We start from the raw sequence: 17,560 nt of genomic DNA on the forward strand, positions 1-17,560 counted from the left end.
AGGAACTTGGCATGTTGAAGGTTTCTGCTCGGTGGGTGCCACGTCTTCTGACATCTGATCAAAAAGACACCAGGTTGATCAGCTCACGGGAAAATCTGGCATTGTTTGAGGCAGATCCAGCTGATTTCCTTGAACGTTTCCTAACCCAGGGTGAGTGCTGGGTTCATCATTTTGAACCTGAGACAAAGGAACTTACCTCTCCACCTGCACCAAAGAAGGCCAAGAATATTTCACCTGCAGGGAAGGTGATGGCCTCAGTTTTTTGGGATGCAAAAGGCATTGTGTTTATTGACTATCTTCAAAAGAGGCATGCCATCAATGGAGAGTACTATGCCAACTTGCTGAGGCAGTTAAAAAGGGCTTTGAAGATCAAACGCCCAGGGAAACTGGCAAAAGGGGTCTTGTTTCATCAGGACGATGCTCCAGCACACAAGTCCTTGGTTTCAATGGCTGTTGTGCGTGATTGTGGCTTTGAAGTGGTTGATCACCCTCCTTGTTCTCCCGATTTGGCCCCATCTGACTATTATCTGTTCCCCAACATGAAAAAACACTTGGCTGGGAAGCAGCATCGCAGTGATGATGATGTCATGTGTGCAGTTGATGACTTTTTTAACCAACGGGATGAAAGTTTCTTCACCAATGGGATCCAAGCACTTCAACACCGATGGAAGAAGTGTGTGGACCGTGAGGGGGACTATGTTGAAAAATAAACCTCATTTGGTCACATTCCATGAGAGTGTGTTGGTCAGCCTATGAACTTTTCAGCTAACCCTTTTATTATATTCAGCTGACCATTTTATTATATTCAGCAGGAGTGGCTGTGTGGTAAGTAGCTTGCTAACCAACCACATGGTTCCGGGTTCAGTCCCACTGCGTGGCATCTTGGGCAAGTGTCTTCTACTATAGCCTCGGGCCAACCAATGCCTTGTGAGTGGATTTGGTAGACGGAAACTGAAAGAAGCCTGTCGTATATATGTATATATATATAAGTGTGTGTGTCTGTGTTTGTCCCCCTAGCATTGCTTGACAACCAATCCTGGTGTGTTTACGTCCCCGTTACTTAACGGTTCGGCAAAACAGACCGATAGAATAAGTACTGGGCTTACAAAGAATAAGTCCCGGGGTCAATTTGTTCGACTAAAGGCGGTGCTCCAGCATGGCCGCAGTCAAATGACTGAAACAAGTAAAAGAGAGTGAATATACAAAAATTCATTTCATGTTTCCATTTTGGTTTTTAAGTTTGTTTTCATAATTTACTCCTGAGTGAATTTTCCATTGATGTCCAAGATTATGGCCAGCAATTTTAGTGAATTTTAATTTGGAAACCCTGCTGCTTCTCGTTTGTTCAAACGAAAGGATTGTATGGTGGCATTGAATGCTCTTGATAATCTAGCAAAACGGAAAACAATAACTTGAGCCATGAAGTATGAAATCTTAAATGAACACAAAACCGGAGGAAGTGTTAAAGAATTAGCCTTAAAATTTCTTTTAGGATTTTAATGGATAAAGAAAAATATTTGAATGAAATTAGAAGGACATATTCATTAGAAATGATGAGGGTGTGTAAGAAAGAGGTGGTCAGCCTCATTGGTCACACAGAAGAGCTTTTATCAGTAACAATTAAATATGCCGAGAACAGAGTCTGTTATTTGTGTTAAGGCCTTGTCTGTTTTCAAGACACTTAAACATATGAAAGGAGGTCAATGTAAAGAAACTTCTTGTAAGCAATGGCTGGTTTCATTGATAAGAAAAAAACAAAACCAGTTGGTTGGCATCATGTAAAAATGCAAAGAGAAATTGCAAATTTTGATATTGAATCAATAGAGTTCTTCCCAAAGAAACGAGAAAATATGGTTATATTCCCTGAAATTTTTCAATGTAGATGAAACAAGTCAGTTTTGGAAACACATACCAAAAAAAAAATACTTCCATTGCAAAAGAAAATCTGCAAAGCAAGGTTTTAAAATAGATAATGACTGTTACTGCTGCTTGGAGGTAATGCAGTAGGGGACTATGTTAAAAGCATTGCAGGGGCCCTTAAAGGGCTCCATAAGAGCTACCTTTCTGGTCATTTAGAGAAGAAGAAAATAAAGATACTTGGATTACTTCACTGTTTCAAGACTGGTTTTCACATAATTTTGTATTGGAAGTTAAAATATTGTAAAGACAAAAATATTCCATTCCCTGCATTTCTGGTTGTTGATGATGCTCTTTGCCATCCACAATCTGTGCAGCGGAACCATCCAAATATTAGATCTATTTTTATGCCACCAAATATGTCACTTTTACAACCAGTGGATCAAGGTATTGCAATATTTAAGGCGTATTATATTTGGCACACATCTGATCACTTAATAAACACCATTGATAAGGAAAGGAGGTTCATCTTTAACCCTTTCGTTACCATATTTCTGCTGAGATGTTCTGTGTTTCTTTCAATTACTTTTAAATATAACAAAGAATTTAGTAAAATAACTTGGTTATCATTCAGCTAGTGTTAGGAATGTAAATTGTGACTAAGGTTTGGTGGAAGATTTTAATTCAAAATTTGTGAAAACAAGACATTTGTACTCAAAGCCAGAGCTGGTTTCAGCCAGGTTGGTAATGAAAGGGTTAAAAGAAGTTTAGGGATCATTCAATGTTTTGGATGCTGTTGAAATAATTAAAAATGCCTGGAACAGCATTGCAGAGAAAACTATGTGAATGGAACTCGTGTGGCTATCTGTCATTCGTTTGTGTCCTGCTGTTGTCTTGATGTTCTATGTCGCAATCTATATCAATGATTCTCAACTGGGGTCCACAGAAGATCTGCAAGAAATTGGTCATGCTTTTACAGTACACAAAACATTTTAACACCCTTTTTATGCAGTTCCTAATAATATAGTAAGATTTTTTATATACAGGAAATGGCCATGGAAGTCCATTGGAGTAAAATAGGAATGAAAGAGGTAAATAATGATTGAGAACCACTGGTTTGTCTGAAAATATGCTTCACCATTGAGCCATTCATTGTTGAAAGCCCTAGAGGCTGCCCCTTGGCCAATTCTATAATATTGACCAGGGTATTTTTAGGGTGGGCTGGAGGTTTTGTTATTATTTAATGAAACAAATTACAGAAAATGCAATCTTTTTATATCCTAATCATTTTATGTCTTCCATACTGGATGGTTCAACAAGACTTGATGTGTTGGAGGGCCACGTCTTGCTCAAATGTTTGTTTTGACCAGGTTTCCTAACATGAACCACTTTGCATAGAATTCTCAGTGTTGGTGCTGAGGGAAGAAAACAAGTGAAAGAGCAATTTGAGGGCTCAGGAGACAGGATAAGGATTGTGGGGTCAGTTGATCAGGGGTAGGGTTGATCCAGTGTTATCCCATAGCAGAGGTGACAATGAACTGGAGAAGCTAACGAGAGGGTCAATGGAAGAACGATAGTAAAACTGAGGAGTGGATAAGAGCATCTTGGCTGTCAACTTGTTTCGGTGTTCTCTCTGTCAGACTTGTTTGATGTAAGGTTTTCTCCTGCCCTGCATGTCTCTTGTGCTCCCTTGTCATTTCATCTGTGAAACTCAGTATTTTGAGACCAGTTTTCACTACTATGTCCCATGTCTTCCACAAGTCCTATTTGTTTGGAGCAGCCAACACTTTTTAATACAACTGTCGTTAACCAGGGTCATCTTAATGGCACACATGAAAAAACATTTGAGCTAGGTCGTTGCCAGTGCCACTGGACTGGCTCCTGTGCAGGTGGCACGTAAACAACATTTGAGCGTGGGTGTTGCCAGTACCACCTGACTGGCCCTCGTGCCAGTGGCATGTAAAAAGGACCCATTACACTCTCGGAGTGGTTGGCATTAGGAAGGGCATCCAGCTGTAGAAACTCTACCAGATCAAGATTGCAGCCATCTGGTTCACCAGTCCTCAGTCAAATTGTCCAACCCATGCTAGCATGGAAAGCGGAGGTTAAACAATGATGATTGATGATGTCATCTATGTGCATCCCATGGCTATCAATCAGTACATTCCTCTCTTCTACATAACTTCTGGTTCCCAGTTTCACTCTTGTATTCCCTCCTCCAGGCACACTAGCATCATCCTTCAGGTACAGCATCCTTGCTTTGTTTCTAGTCTTCACAATTTCCCTGCATTCAAGGTCCGTGTCTTATGATTGTGCAGCATTGCACTTAGCACACACCAGCGTCATACAATCTGCCCTTCACTCTAAAGGAGAGTCGCTGTTGGCAACTAAGGTCGAGGCTGACCTTAAGCCGATTCCTTCCAATCGGGCCCTGCGCTCAAGAGGTCCACATTCGATACTGCGACATTTCATAAAGGTAGTCTCCCTGAAGTCTTTTAAAAAAAAGAGAAAAAAACATATTTTCTAGACTTTAGTGACACCAGATATCAAAAGATAAACCCATTCATCCAAAACTGCTGGGGTCAGCCGCTGAGTTTGAAGAAATTTATTGAATTTTTAGTGTAAGGGTCAATGTGTTATGTTTGTTTGGGAGTATTTATGGGGATGTTTGGGTAAAATATTTGTGTGTCTGTGAGAGTATGTATGTGTGCGTATGTTCGTGTGTGTCAGTTTCTATAAATATGTTTAATTTTGGGGAAACTTTTATTTCATTAAAGTTTATTTTATATATAATAAATAAAAAATACACGTTAAGTACAGAACTTATCTCTCTGTGTTTATTCTTCATTCGTTGGTGATGTTTTGTTTATCTTTTTATTTTTATAATCAAATGCCATGCAGCCTTGTCCGCAGTATGTATGTATATATCGCCTTGACCTTCGAAACGTGGAGTAGATGAAACAAAGGGGAATTTTCCTTATTTTGTATGTCCTGTACTCTATTTTTTCGTTGTTTAAGAAAAATGTCCATTTCCTTGGTTTTGTGTTTATGTTTTCGTTTCTCATTGTGTTCAACGTTTTTTTGGTGTCCTGTACCCATATATGCATGTATATATATACATGTAGAGATAGGTACATACATATATGTATGTATATATGCATATGTTATATTTATTTATTAATTTGTTATATGACGGAACGCACGCATCCATTTCTAAGTAAGATTGTTCTTAGTATTTATATTTATGTGTTTGTATATGTTTAATTTTGTGGAAACTTTATTATTTCAATAAAGTGTATTTCATGTGTGTGTGTGTGTGTGGTAAGTAGCTTGTTTACCAACCAGATGGTTCCGGGTTCAGTCCCACTGCATGGCACCTTGGGCAAGTGTCTTCTACTATATTCTTGGGCCGACCAAAGCCATGAGTATATTTGGTAGATGGAAACTGAAAGAAGCCCGTCGTATATATATGTGTGTCTGTGTTTGTCCCCCCACTGATGTTGGTGTCTTTATGTCTCTGTAACTTAACGGTTTAGCAAAGGAGACCAATAGGATAAATACTAGGCTTACAAAGAATAAGAACTGGGGTCAATTTCTTTGACTAAAAGCAGTGCTCCAGCATGGCCACAGTCAAATGATTGAAACAAATAAAAGAGTATATATATATATATATATATATACATATATATGATGGGCTTCTTTCAGTTTCCGTCTACCAAATACACTCACAAGGCTTTGGTCAGCTTGAGGCTATAGCAGAAGACACTTGCTCAAGATGCCACACAGTGGGACTGAACCTAGAACCATGTGGTTGGTAAGCAAGCTACTTACCACACAGCCACTCCTGCACCTATGTCACACAGTATATATATGCATATTATAATCATCATTTAACGTCCGTTTTCCATGCTGGCATGGGTTGGATTGTCTGACAGGCCAACGAGCCAGGGGCTACGTCTGGTTTGGCATGTTTTTTCTTGTGGCCCTTCCTAACGCCACGGACTTTATACCATGGACTGAGTGCTTTGATGTGGCATCGCATGGTAGCATAGTTTCAACAGCTGGATTTTTATATTTTTACAATTCTATAGCCCTTGGTGCATGTTGACTGGGAACCCGGGGCCTGCCAAAGTTGTTCCCAATTGGGGCCCCGCACTGATTGAGGTAGTAGATTCCTGAACTTATTCCACCCTGTTCATACCCTGGATACAATGCTCTCAGAGCACCCACCTTGGTTATAGAAATCATTGGCTACTTCTAAGGATCCTTCTGGATTGTTGATAGGTTCTATTCCAAAGGAATATTCTAGTACACCTGCCACCTGTGAAGGTGTTAGCTTTGCTGTTAGTCCACCTGTGATCTCACTACACCTCTTGCTTACCCTGGGTATCCTGTATGGAATTCACACCTATTCCTTTTCTGCATATTAAGCACAGCCATTTCCCCGATGGTAGCAGTCTTGTCTTATAATTTTGATATATAAGTATTAAATATATATATATATTGTGTGTGTGCGTAACTGAGTTGTCTCATCATCGTTTAATGTCCGTTTTCCATGCTAGCATGGGTTGGACGGTTCAACCGGAGTCTGGGAAGCCAGAAGGCTGCGCCAGGCCCAGTCTGATCTGGCAGTGTTTCTACAGCTGGATGCCCTTCCTAACGCCAACCACTCCATGAGTGTAGTGGGTGCTTTTTACGTGCCACCGGCACAGGTGCCAGGGGAGTCTGGCAAACGGCCACGATCAGATGGTGATTTTTACATGCCACCGGCACGGGGGCCAGACAAGGCTGGCAACAGCCACAATCGGATGGTTCTTTTTACGTGCCACCGACACGGAGGCCAGTCGGGGTGGCGCTAGCAACGGCCACATTTGGATGGTTCTCTTATGTGCCACTGGCACTGGTCCACATGTACACACATCTTTATCACCATTTAATGAGTATTTTCCATGTTAGCATGGGTTGGACGATTTGACAGGAGCTGGCAATTTAGAAGACTGTGCCAGGCTCCATTGTTTTGGGTTGGTTTCTACAGCTGGATGCCCTTCCAATGCTAACCACTCCAAAGAGTGTACTCGGTGCTTTTAACATAGCACCAGTACAGATACTTTTTATGTAACATACACACACACACACATTGTCTGCTGAGGTTCAGTGTATTATATCTAACAGATTACAATATCATTAAATGTATTTCAGTTGAAGTAAATAGGAGTTGAGAATATCGACTTACTTGAACAAAGATCAACAACATCTTGTTCAGTTGACTTGACATTTATTTTTTCCAAACAGCATAATGTTATAGTTTGACCCCTCCCCCACAAATCTTTTATGAACTCTAGTTGAGAACCATTGTTGTAGAAGAAAGAAAGAGAAACCTATTTATGGCATAGTGACAGTTCACTCTGTAAGGGGGCTGGTGTTAACGAGGTCATCCAACGGTAGAAACTAGGCCAAAACAAACAATGGGGCAGTCCTCTGGTTTGCCAGCTCCTTTCGAATCATCCAACCCATCCATGCCAGCATGGAAAACGGACGTTAAACGACGATGATGATGTTTATCAAGACACATGAGTGAAAGCAGACTTCCACACTCAATAAATTCTGTTATTTAATTATATTAATTCTTATTGTATTCTAAGAAGATATGTTTCTGTACGTATGTAGGACTGCTGCTGTTGTTGTTGTTGTTAAGCAACAAGCCGGGTAAGGGTGATTAGGTGATGGTCTAGGACTTAGGGGCTGGAGACCCCAGACCTTGGAAGGAAAAAAAACTTCGGTCGTCTTGTTGTCGAGGGCTCTTCTTTGACGCCCGACACCACTAGGAGGTGGCCCGTGAAGTCACTGGAAATGGAGGTCTCCAGGTCCAAATTCTTGAACGGCTGCTGAACTGTTTGTCATAGTATTGACTGTTATTTTATTCCCCAATTCTTCGACGGAAACTCAGAACAATGCTTCAAAACATTTTGTCCATTCTCCAACGATTCAACAAATCATCCACTGCTTTTAATACCGTCTAATATTTTGTTTGTTTATCAGTTACTTCGCTTTGTGTCTTCCGTAATCGAGAGTACATTTAATCGCTTAGCGTCTTCCATATATTTCATCTACGCGCCTCAAAACTGTTTTTTCTTCCTCAAAACAAATATTTCCTCATTTGTCGACTTCGGTTCCAACCTTTGCTGTTCCGTTTTACATTTTTATTATAAATTCAAAGCCATTGAATTGCTTTGTTTTTAATTGAAGGTAAGACCATCCTTTCCTGGTTCATTATACACACTTGTTTACGATATTTCTGTGCTTTAATTTCCAATTTATTTCTGTTTATTTATTCCCATTCATTTCCAGTTTTATTGCCGTACAACTACGAAATATTTTTGGCTTGAAAATATCCTCAGCTTGCTTTTATTAAAACCTGTCTCTTCTAAATTTACTAAATTTATTAACAAGTGAAATGAATACAGCAATATTGGGGCCCCGCACTTCCTAAGGCCAGCTCTGATCGAGGTAGTAGATTCCTGAACTTATTCCACCCTGTTCATACCCTGGATACAATGCTCTCAGAGCACCCACCTTGGTTATAGAAACCATTGGCTACTTCGAAGGATCCGAATACTTCTATGCTGAATACAGCATAGTTGTAGTTTAGCTGGTTAAATTCTTCCCCGACGAGGGTCTGTCCCCTGGTCACCCAGTCTACTCAAAATAGCAGCTAAATCCACTTCACATCAAACTTACCACTTTAAAGATAATGTAGTCCTCGGCATATTTCTGAAATGACAGGGTGGTCAAGACTGGACCGCTTTTGATTGTAGATCTGCTCCATCAGGACTCGCTTGCTTAAACAGCTGATATTTACAACACGTGTTCCTTTACATTTATAGAAACAGTTATTTTTGCGTGTGTGTATTACTTCCTAAAAAATTAAAATTGTTATCTTTCTGTCCCCTAATCTGTCTGAGCTAGTGTTTTCGATATCCTTCGCTAGTTTCATGGTGAGTAGTTTTAAATGATTTTAATTAGATCCCCCAATGATTTTAATTAGATCTATCAATTATTTCTGAATAGCCATCACAGTGAAATGGTGTGCTCTGACCCTTGCAGGAGTCTTACTTAGTTTTGCTGTCGTAATGTAGAGCTATTTCTCGAGTAATATCGAACGTGGTGTGGTGGTGCTCAACTTTTCTCTCGAATCACAAAATTAAAAACAATTCATAAAGGTAAGCGAAGTCGAAATTGGTTGACCTTTTTGGTGTTATTTGCTCTTATTGCTATGTCTTAATTTATTGTTATGATAATATAGGTGTTTTTTATAGCTGTTTATTTAGTAAATTTGGGGACTGACTGTATATAATCAACTGTTTTCATTGGGATTGATGGAAATTTATAAAAGGTGTCACCAAAAAACAAAAACGAAATGTATTAGAATTACAGAAGTTACGTTCCGAGTTTTAGAAATTTCGTTCCAACGTTACAAGTAAAATGTTACCGAAACGAAGTCATAATGTTGTCGCTGTGAAACATTTAGATCTTTTATGGGACAGTGGTTCCCATCTGGGACTTGAACTCTGATGGGTGAAGTGTTTGTTTGATTTGAGACCTTGTAAAGTATAATTACACACGAAGATGTGAGCCATTATTCATTAATCATCTTTAATCTGATTGATACTGGGGTCCAGAAACTGATGATTAAAGGGCGGTGGATGAATGTTAAAGAAGAAAAATTAAGGTGATGACGGTGTGGGGTTTTCTTTGTCGTTGCATCAACTTTTAGGGGAGTAGGCAGAGGTCGGGTGAGAAACACCTGACCCCCGGGAAACACTCGGCCTCCGCTGGGAAGTAAATTATCAACCAAGAATTTACTTAGCACGTTTATAAAACAATTGAAGTTCAGTTTAAAGTTTATAAATAAATACATTTCATGTGTAATGTATACACATGTATGTATATATATATATATATATATATATATATTATATATGTATACACATGTATATATTATATATATATGTATACACATGTATAATATATATATATATGTATACACATGTATATTATATATATATATATGTATACACATGTATATATATATATATATGTATACACATGTATATATATATATATATGTATACACATGTATATATATATATATATGTATACACATGTATATATATATATATATGTATACACATGTATATATATATATATATGTATACACATGTAATATATATATATATGTATACACATGTATATATAATATATTGTATACACATGTATATATAATATATATATATATGTATACACATGTATATATATATATATGTATACACATGTATATATAATATATATATGTATACACATGTATATATAATATATATGTATACACATGTATAATATATATATATATGTATACACATGTATATATTATATATATATATATGTATACACATGTATATATATATATATGTATACACATGTATATATATATATGTATACACATGTATATATATAATATATGTATACACATGTATATATATATAATATATATATATATATTATAATATATATATATATATATATACATATATATATATTATAATATATATATATATATATACATGTATAGACACATCTTTAATTAAACTATTGACCGCCTTAAAACGGATTTCAACAGACAAATATTACTATAATGGATAATATAAGCATATAACTACTTACACACACATACAATACAGACACACACACATTAGTCAGACATATAGCCACATATACACACACACACACGTGTGTATGATTGGTGTATGTGATCGCGCTGGTGGTGGTCATTTGTGCAGATTTGGTGTGATTTCTTTTTTAAAAACAATAATGAATAATGCAAGAATATATTTATTTATAAAGTTTAAACAGAACATGGAATGAAATGTATTTATTTATAAACTTTAAACTGAACTTCAATTGTTTTATAAACCTAACAGCGTGGTGGTACGTAAATAAACGGCGTAAATTAACGAAGGTATAAACCTGACGGAAATACACGAAGTTGACTACTTTCACTTCTGACAACTAAAAGCATGACAGTGCCCTTAGCACACATGTATAAATGAATTCTATATCTTCAGAACAAGATATTCTGTGAAGGCGCATGGCTCAGTGGTTAGAGCGTCGAGCTCACGATCGTTAGGTTGTGAGTTCGATTCCCGGATCGAGCTGCGTGTTGTGTTCTTGAGCAAGACACTTTATTTCACATTGCTCCAGTTCACTCAGCGACATCACTGGTGCCAAGCTGTATCATGGCCTTTGCCTTTCCCTTGGATAACATCGGTGGTGTGGAGAAGCGAGACTTGTGCCTGGGAGGGTAACTTTCCAGGTGCAATCCCATGGTCATTCATGACCGAAGGGGGTCTCCTCCTCACCTTCATTGATATTAAACCAAATGAACACCTTAGAATCTATACTTATTATCATATTGTTGTAGTAGCGAATATACACAAACTTAAATTTGTGTTTCTGTATCAGTTTTTAAAATTTGTTTTCATAATTTACTTCAAAGTAAATAGCGTCAAAGAACGTAACTTCTGTCATTCTAATACATTTCGTTTTTGGTGAAACGTTTTATAAATTTCCCTCAATGAAAACAGTTGATTATACAGTCAGGAGTGGCTGTGTGGTAAGTAGCTTGCTAACCAACCACATGGTTCCGGGTTCAGTCCCACTGCGTGGCATCTTGGCAAGTGTCTTCTGTTATAGCCCCGGGCCGACCAATGCCTTGTGAGGGGATTTGGTAGACGGAAACTGAAAGAAGCCTGTCGTATATATTTATGTATATATATATGTGTGTGTGTCTGTGTTTGTCCGCCTAGCATTGCTTGACAACCGATGCTAGTGTGTTTACATCCCCGTCACCTACCAGTTCGGCAAAAGAGGCCGATAGAATAAGTACTGGGCTTACAAAGAATAAGTCCCGGGGTCGATTTGCTCGACTAAAGGCGGTGCTCCAGCTTGGCCGCAGTCAAATGACTGAAGCAAGTAAAAGAGTAAAAGAGTCAGTCCTCAAATTTACTAAATAAATTTTAGTGAATTTTGATTTGGAAAGTCTACTGCTTCCAGTAAGTTCATCATCATTTAGCGTCCGTTTTCCATGCTAGCATGGGTTGGACGGTTTAACTGGGGTCTGTGAAGCCGGAAGGCTTCATCAGGCCCAGTCAGATTTGGTAGTGTTTCTACGGCTGGATGCCCTTCCTAACGCCAACCACTCCGTGAGTGTAGTGGGTGCTTTTTACGTGCCACCTGCACAGGTGCCAGACAGAGCTGGCAAACGGCCACGAACGGATGGTGCTTTTACGTGCTACTGGCACGGGGGCCAGGCGAGGCTGGGTGGCGATGAATGCTCCTGATAGTAGAGTGTATTTGTATGTATATCTTCGTTGAGTCTCTATTGTCTTAGTAAAGAAGGCTCGTGGATTATGTTGATTAAGCAGACAGGATAGCCATGGTTGGCCTGTTAAATCAAGTGTCACATTTGACGAAACAACAACCAGCGTTGATTTATGTTCCTGGTTCCAGGATTTGTTTACATCTTGAAAAACTCTTGGAATTGGTTTGGATCTTGATAGAATTCCAGTAATTTGGAAGACAAGGGTTAGTCGAGTTGTTGTCAACCTTTATTTACCAATGGACTCTTTTGGTTCCTATTTGACCCCTACTCACCCTCAATGCTAGCCAAAGTCATCATCATCATCATAATTTAATGCCCTCCTTCCATGCTGGCATGGGTTGGATGCTTTGACAGGAGCCAACTAAGCAGAAGGCTACCTCAGACTTTTGTGTCTGTTTTGGCACTGTTTTTACGACTGGGTGCCCTTCCAGATGCCAACCACTCCATAGAGTGGACTGAGTGCTCTTTATGCAGCACCAGCACAGGTGAGGTCCAGTTTTGGCATGGTTCTTACAGCTGGCTGCCCTTCCAGATGCCAACCACTTCACAGTGTGGACTGGGTGCGTTTCATAGTGGCATCAGCACTGGTCAGGGTCACCAAGTAACTTTGCAAGACAAGGATTTTTTGAGAGGGGAGGGGGCATTGGAGGAGGTGATCTTGTGTCAGATGTTGAAAGGTTAGAGTGTGGCAGGGAAACAGGAACAGGTGACTTGCTGTAGGGGAAGTACAGGGTTACCCGGCCAGAGAGAGAGGGGGAGGGCAGAAACAGGTATGCTGCTGTAAAGGAGATACATGGCTACCCAGCCAGAGGGAAGTGCAAGGGAGAGTAAGAGAGAGAGCAGGGGAGAGATGGCTGCAAAGTGCCTGGGTATAGCTGCAAGGTATGTGGCAGGGTATTGCCGAGAAAGTGCAAGTAGGGGGTGGAGAATGCTGTGACTGGTGAGAATCTGGGTATATAGACAGGGTGGGGAAAGCAATGATACAATGAACAGGGTAGTGAGGAAGATGATCATAATGTATGAAGTGGAAATGTGAGTAAGAGGGGCAGTTTGTTGGGGGAGGGTGGGTGGAACACACAACACTTCTAGCACTCAGTTTCACTGATGTGGGTGGGTCTTCTCTAGAACCTCATATCAGCAGACATCATGGTCCATTGTCATTTCCTCTGTGAACCCCAACATCCTGAGATTGGTTCTCATCACTTCATCCTATATCTTCCTGGGTCTCCCTCTTCCACAGGAACCATCTACTCTCAGTGACTGGCACTTCTTTATTCAGCTGTCTGCATTCGCATCACGAAAATAATTTGAAGCCATATTCTTGTGTGTGTGTGTGTGTGTGTGTAACCATATATACGTTTATTTTCACTTCATCGTCACTGATTCTGGTTGTTGTTGTTGTTTTTGATTTCTCATAATTCATGGAAGAATTTTTGAAGCTGCTTTTGTTGACTCTTTACTCTTGTTAATCTTTTACTTGTTTCAGTCATTTGACTGCGGCCATGCTGGAGCACCGCCTTTAGTCGATCAAATCGACAGCAGGACTTATCCTTTGTAAGCCTAGTACTTATTCTATCGGTCTCTTTTGCCGAACCGCTAAGTTACGGGGACGTAGACATACCAGCATCAGTTGTCAAGCGATGTTGGAGGGCAAACACAGACACACAAGCATATACACACACGTGCATATATATATATATATATATACATATACACGACGGGCTTCTTTCAGTTTCCGTCTACCAAATCCACCCACAAGGCTTTGGTCAGCCCGAGGCTATAGTAGAAGACACTTGCCCAAGATGCCATGCAGTGGGACTGAACCTGGAACCATGTGGTTGGTAAGCAAGCTACTTACCACACAGCCGCTCCTATGTCTGTTTTATTTGTACTTTGAAAATTTATTTTCTTTCTCTGAGAACTTAGGATATTTTCTATGAAAGCAAACTTTTTTTTCATCAGCTCTTAAAATATTACAGTGGGACCCCAATTTACTATTTTTTGAGGGTTAACCCACCAGATTTTTATATGGACCCCAGTTGACCCTCAAACGATGAAAGTGAAGTTGATGTTAGTGGGGTTTGAACTCAGAACATAAAATAAAGACCACAAAGCATTTTGTTTGACATTCTCTAATTTCTGCCGGTTGACCACCATTGCTGTTCTCTTGTTTAATGAAATATTTCCGTTGGCTTTCAGCTGCAGCAGAAGAGAAATTTTCAAATAGGGATGCAGGCCTCCACAGCAACTGGAAATGAGGAACCAGTAACAGTTAAGAAGAAAATAATCGAAAATGGTTTTTATTGTGATGTGTGTGAGAAGGTGTTTTCATCTAGGGCCCATGCGAGGACCCATAAACCGGCGCACTTGTTCCTTCGAAAGTTGAAGTGTAGTCATTGTGCAAAACGTTTCTATCAAACGCATCACCTGAAAAAGCACGAAGCGACCCATTCGTCTGCCCGTCCATATGCTTGTGAGATTTGTAAGAGAGCCTTCAAGGTGGAGTCGAATATGAAGCTTCATATGGCTGTACATACGAGGGAGGCCAGCCACGAGTGCCCTGACTGTGGTTTTAAGTTCCATCAAGCTGGAGCTTTGACGCGTCATTATAGGAGCATTCACCTACGTCAACAGTTTTACGAATGTAATGTCTGTAAAACGAAGTTCAATCGGAAAGAAACACTTCGTTCCCATTTGGATTCTCATAGGATAGATAATCCATTTAGCTGCAAGCCGTGTGGCATGTTGTTCCCCGATAACAGTCAGTTGGTGAAACACACGAAAGCCCATCACCTCGTCATCAAAGTTCCGAAATCATCTCAGTCACAACAAAGCTAGTCAGTTGCCAGTTTTGGCATTTAGAAAACCCAAAACGTTTATAAAGTGGAATAAATTGGTGTATTTTACAGAAATTTGTGATCTTAGAGTATCTTGTTCATTTTTATAAAGATTTGAAATCATAACGACATTCTTTAGGCCCAACTCTGGACTAAAACCACATTCTGGTTGCCTTTCGCAACAACATCCTGTTCTGAAATCAAGTTTACATGGAACAATTTCTGTGATATAGTTTTTATTTTTTAAGATTACAACAAAATCTGTGTAAGGCTGGAATAATGTGAGGTGGTATATTAACCGTAAAGGATTACAGGCTCCCACTTCCTGATGGATATAACAAAACCAACACAAACCATCATAATACTAAAGACTACGTTCATTCTGTTTTTAATCTAAACTTTATTAATTTAGATTCCCCGGTTGTCTCCCTTGCCTTTGTTCATCAGAATTGATTTATTTCTCTTCACTGCAAAATGTTCATCCTCTCCACTTAACATGTTTTCCATGGGTTGAATGATTCGACAGGAGCTGGCAAGCCAGAGGACTGCACCAGGTTCCGATGTCTTCTTTGGCATGGTTCCCATGCTTGAATATGCTTTTTAATGCTGGTCAATTTAGAGAGTGTGGACTGGGTGCTTTTTTATGTAGCACCAGCACCAACAGGGTGACCAAGTGACTTGCAAGACAAAGATCTCTTGATTAGGAGAGGGGCTGGTCTTGAGGCAACTTTGTGCTGGTTGAAAGATTAAAGTATAAAAGAGGTGTCTTACTCTAGGGGTGATACTTGGTTACCCTTGTAGGAAAGAGAGAGAGAAATATGTGGTGGAAGAAATGTCTTGGGACATACCTACGAGGTAGAGTGGGGGTGAGTGTATGTGGCAGAGAAGGAACACAGGAGTATGTTCCATAAGAGTGTGAAGGGAGATAGGGAAGAGGTGACCAGGATGTGTTGGTGGGAGAAATTGTAGTGGTGGGTGGTGTCTATAGTAGATATGTGAGGGCATGGAGGGTGTGTGCAAATAGGCACATGAGGGAGAGTTGAGGGACACGCAGCAGGTGGAAGAAGATGGGTTGTAGGGGATTTTTGATAGGGGACATTGTGTGCGTGTGTCTGAAGGCTGGGGTGGAGAGTGTAGCCTGTATGGCCTCGATGTTCCTTATTTTGACGTGTCTTTACAAGCACATCAAATTATCAGTTGTCTTGGTTACTCGTCTCCTTTCTGAAGTTCAACATCTGAAGATCATTTCTCACCACTTCATCTATCTTCCTGGGGCCACCTCTTCCACATGTAGTGATTGGCTCTTCTTTTGCAGCTCTCTTCATCCATCTGCATCACATGATCATAGCAGCATAGTCTTCCCTCTTGCACACCACATCTGATGCCTCTGCTTTTTTCTATTTTTCTCTCAACACATTTTGGTGCCATTCTTTCAAGTCTTCACACGCCCTCTGCAGTCACAGCCCAAGTTTCACTACCATGTGGTATAGCTGTTCACACGCAGGCATCATACAATCTGCCTTTGAATCTGAGGGAGAGAGGCCCTCTCTTACCATCAAAGGTAATAGCTTCCTAAACTTTGCCCAGCCTAGCAGCTACGCTTTCAGATCAACATCCTCCATTGCTAGTGGAGTTACATGGCCTAGTGGTTAGAGCAGCGGACTCGCAGTCGAGGGATCGTGGGTTTGAATCTCAGACCAGGCAATGTGTGTGTTTATGAGAGAAACACCTAAGCTCCACGTGACTCCGGCAGAAGGTAATGGCGAAACTTCTGCTGACTCTTTCGCCACAACTTTCTCTCACTCTTTCCTTCTGCATCTTGCAGCTCACCTGCGACGGACCAGCGTTCCGTCCAGGTGGGGAACCTATACACCAAGGAAACCCTTATGAGCCAGGCATGGCTTGAGAAGGAACAAAATCCTCCATTGCTAATTTGGTTGCCTAGATAACAGAAGCTATCTATTCTAAGGATCCCCTTGGACATTTGAGGAAGATTCCTTGCTCTGTTAATCTTCCTGTGGTTTCTATTGCACCTTATATGTGTCCATAGCTTGCATCAGTGCTGGGTTGACCATTAAGCAATATAAGCATGTGCTTAGGACATCATGGAAATGGTAAATAGTTTATGGCACAAAAGAAATCATTTTAACCTCATTAAAATAAACCTTATTAAGTGTGTCTTCCCAAATGTGGACATTGCTTTTCATATATTTTGAACATTGGTGGTCACAAATTGCTCAGTTGAAGTTTATTAAAAATCCCATCAGATCAACTCCTCAACAAGGCAAGCTGAATGCCTTAGTAGAGATGTGAGACACAAAATTAATTTTGAGGATCTGATCAGATAAATAAAGTTAAAGTTTACAAAAATGAACACTGTTTTATGGTTTATTGCAGTTGATATTTTGAATTACATACAGGGTGCGTAAGG

General features: G+C 39.9%; 1 protein-coding gene across 2 annotated transcripts; it reads left to right on the top strand.

The window, feature by feature from the left end:
- Positions 1 to 7,177: 7,177 nt before the first annotated feature.
- Positions 7,178 to 15,204, top strand: LOC115219436 (zinc finger protein 85). 2 transcript variants are annotated; one of them, XR_005002024.1, is made up of 3 exons: positions 7,178 to 7,540; positions 7,761 to 8,103; positions 14,492 to 15,204. XR_005002024.1 is itself a non-coding variant. In XM_029789600.2 (3 exons), exons 2-3 carry the CDS (start codon positions 14,522 to 14,524, stop codon positions 15,182 to 15,184), a joined length of 633 nt encoding a protein of 210 aa, XP_029645460.2. In that variant the 5' UTR covers positions 7,630 to 8,103; positions 14,492 to 14,521; the 3' UTR covers positions 15,185 to 15,198. The 2 variants fall into 2 exon arrangements, 1 of the variants encoding a protein (XP_029645460.2); XM_029789600.2 differs by lacking the exon at positions 7,178 to 7,540 and having other exon boundaries at positions 7,630 to 8,103; positions 14,492 to 15,122; positions 15,153 to 15,198.
- Positions 15,205 to 17,560: the final 2,356 nt, after the last annotated feature.

The sequence above is a fragment of the Octopus sinensis genome, linkage group LG14, assembly GCF_006345805.1.
Source record: "Octopus sinensis linkage group LG14, ASM634580v1, whole genome shotgun sequence".
In the NCBI taxonomy this organism is placed as follows: Eukaryota; Metazoa; Mollusca; class Cephalopoda; order Octopoda; family Octopodidae; genus Octopus; species Octopus sinensis.

Excerpts from the sequence above, each read along its gene's own strand:
- LOC115219436 (XM_029789600.2), top strand. The coding sequence starts at position 14,522 with ATGCAGGCCTCCACAGCAACTGGAAATGAGGAACCAGTAACAGTTAAG. Across the intron at positions 15,123-15,152 it reads GAAATCATCTCAGTCACAAC|AGAAAACCCAAAACGTTTAT; the intron begins AAAGCTAGTCAG and ends GTTTTGGCATTT.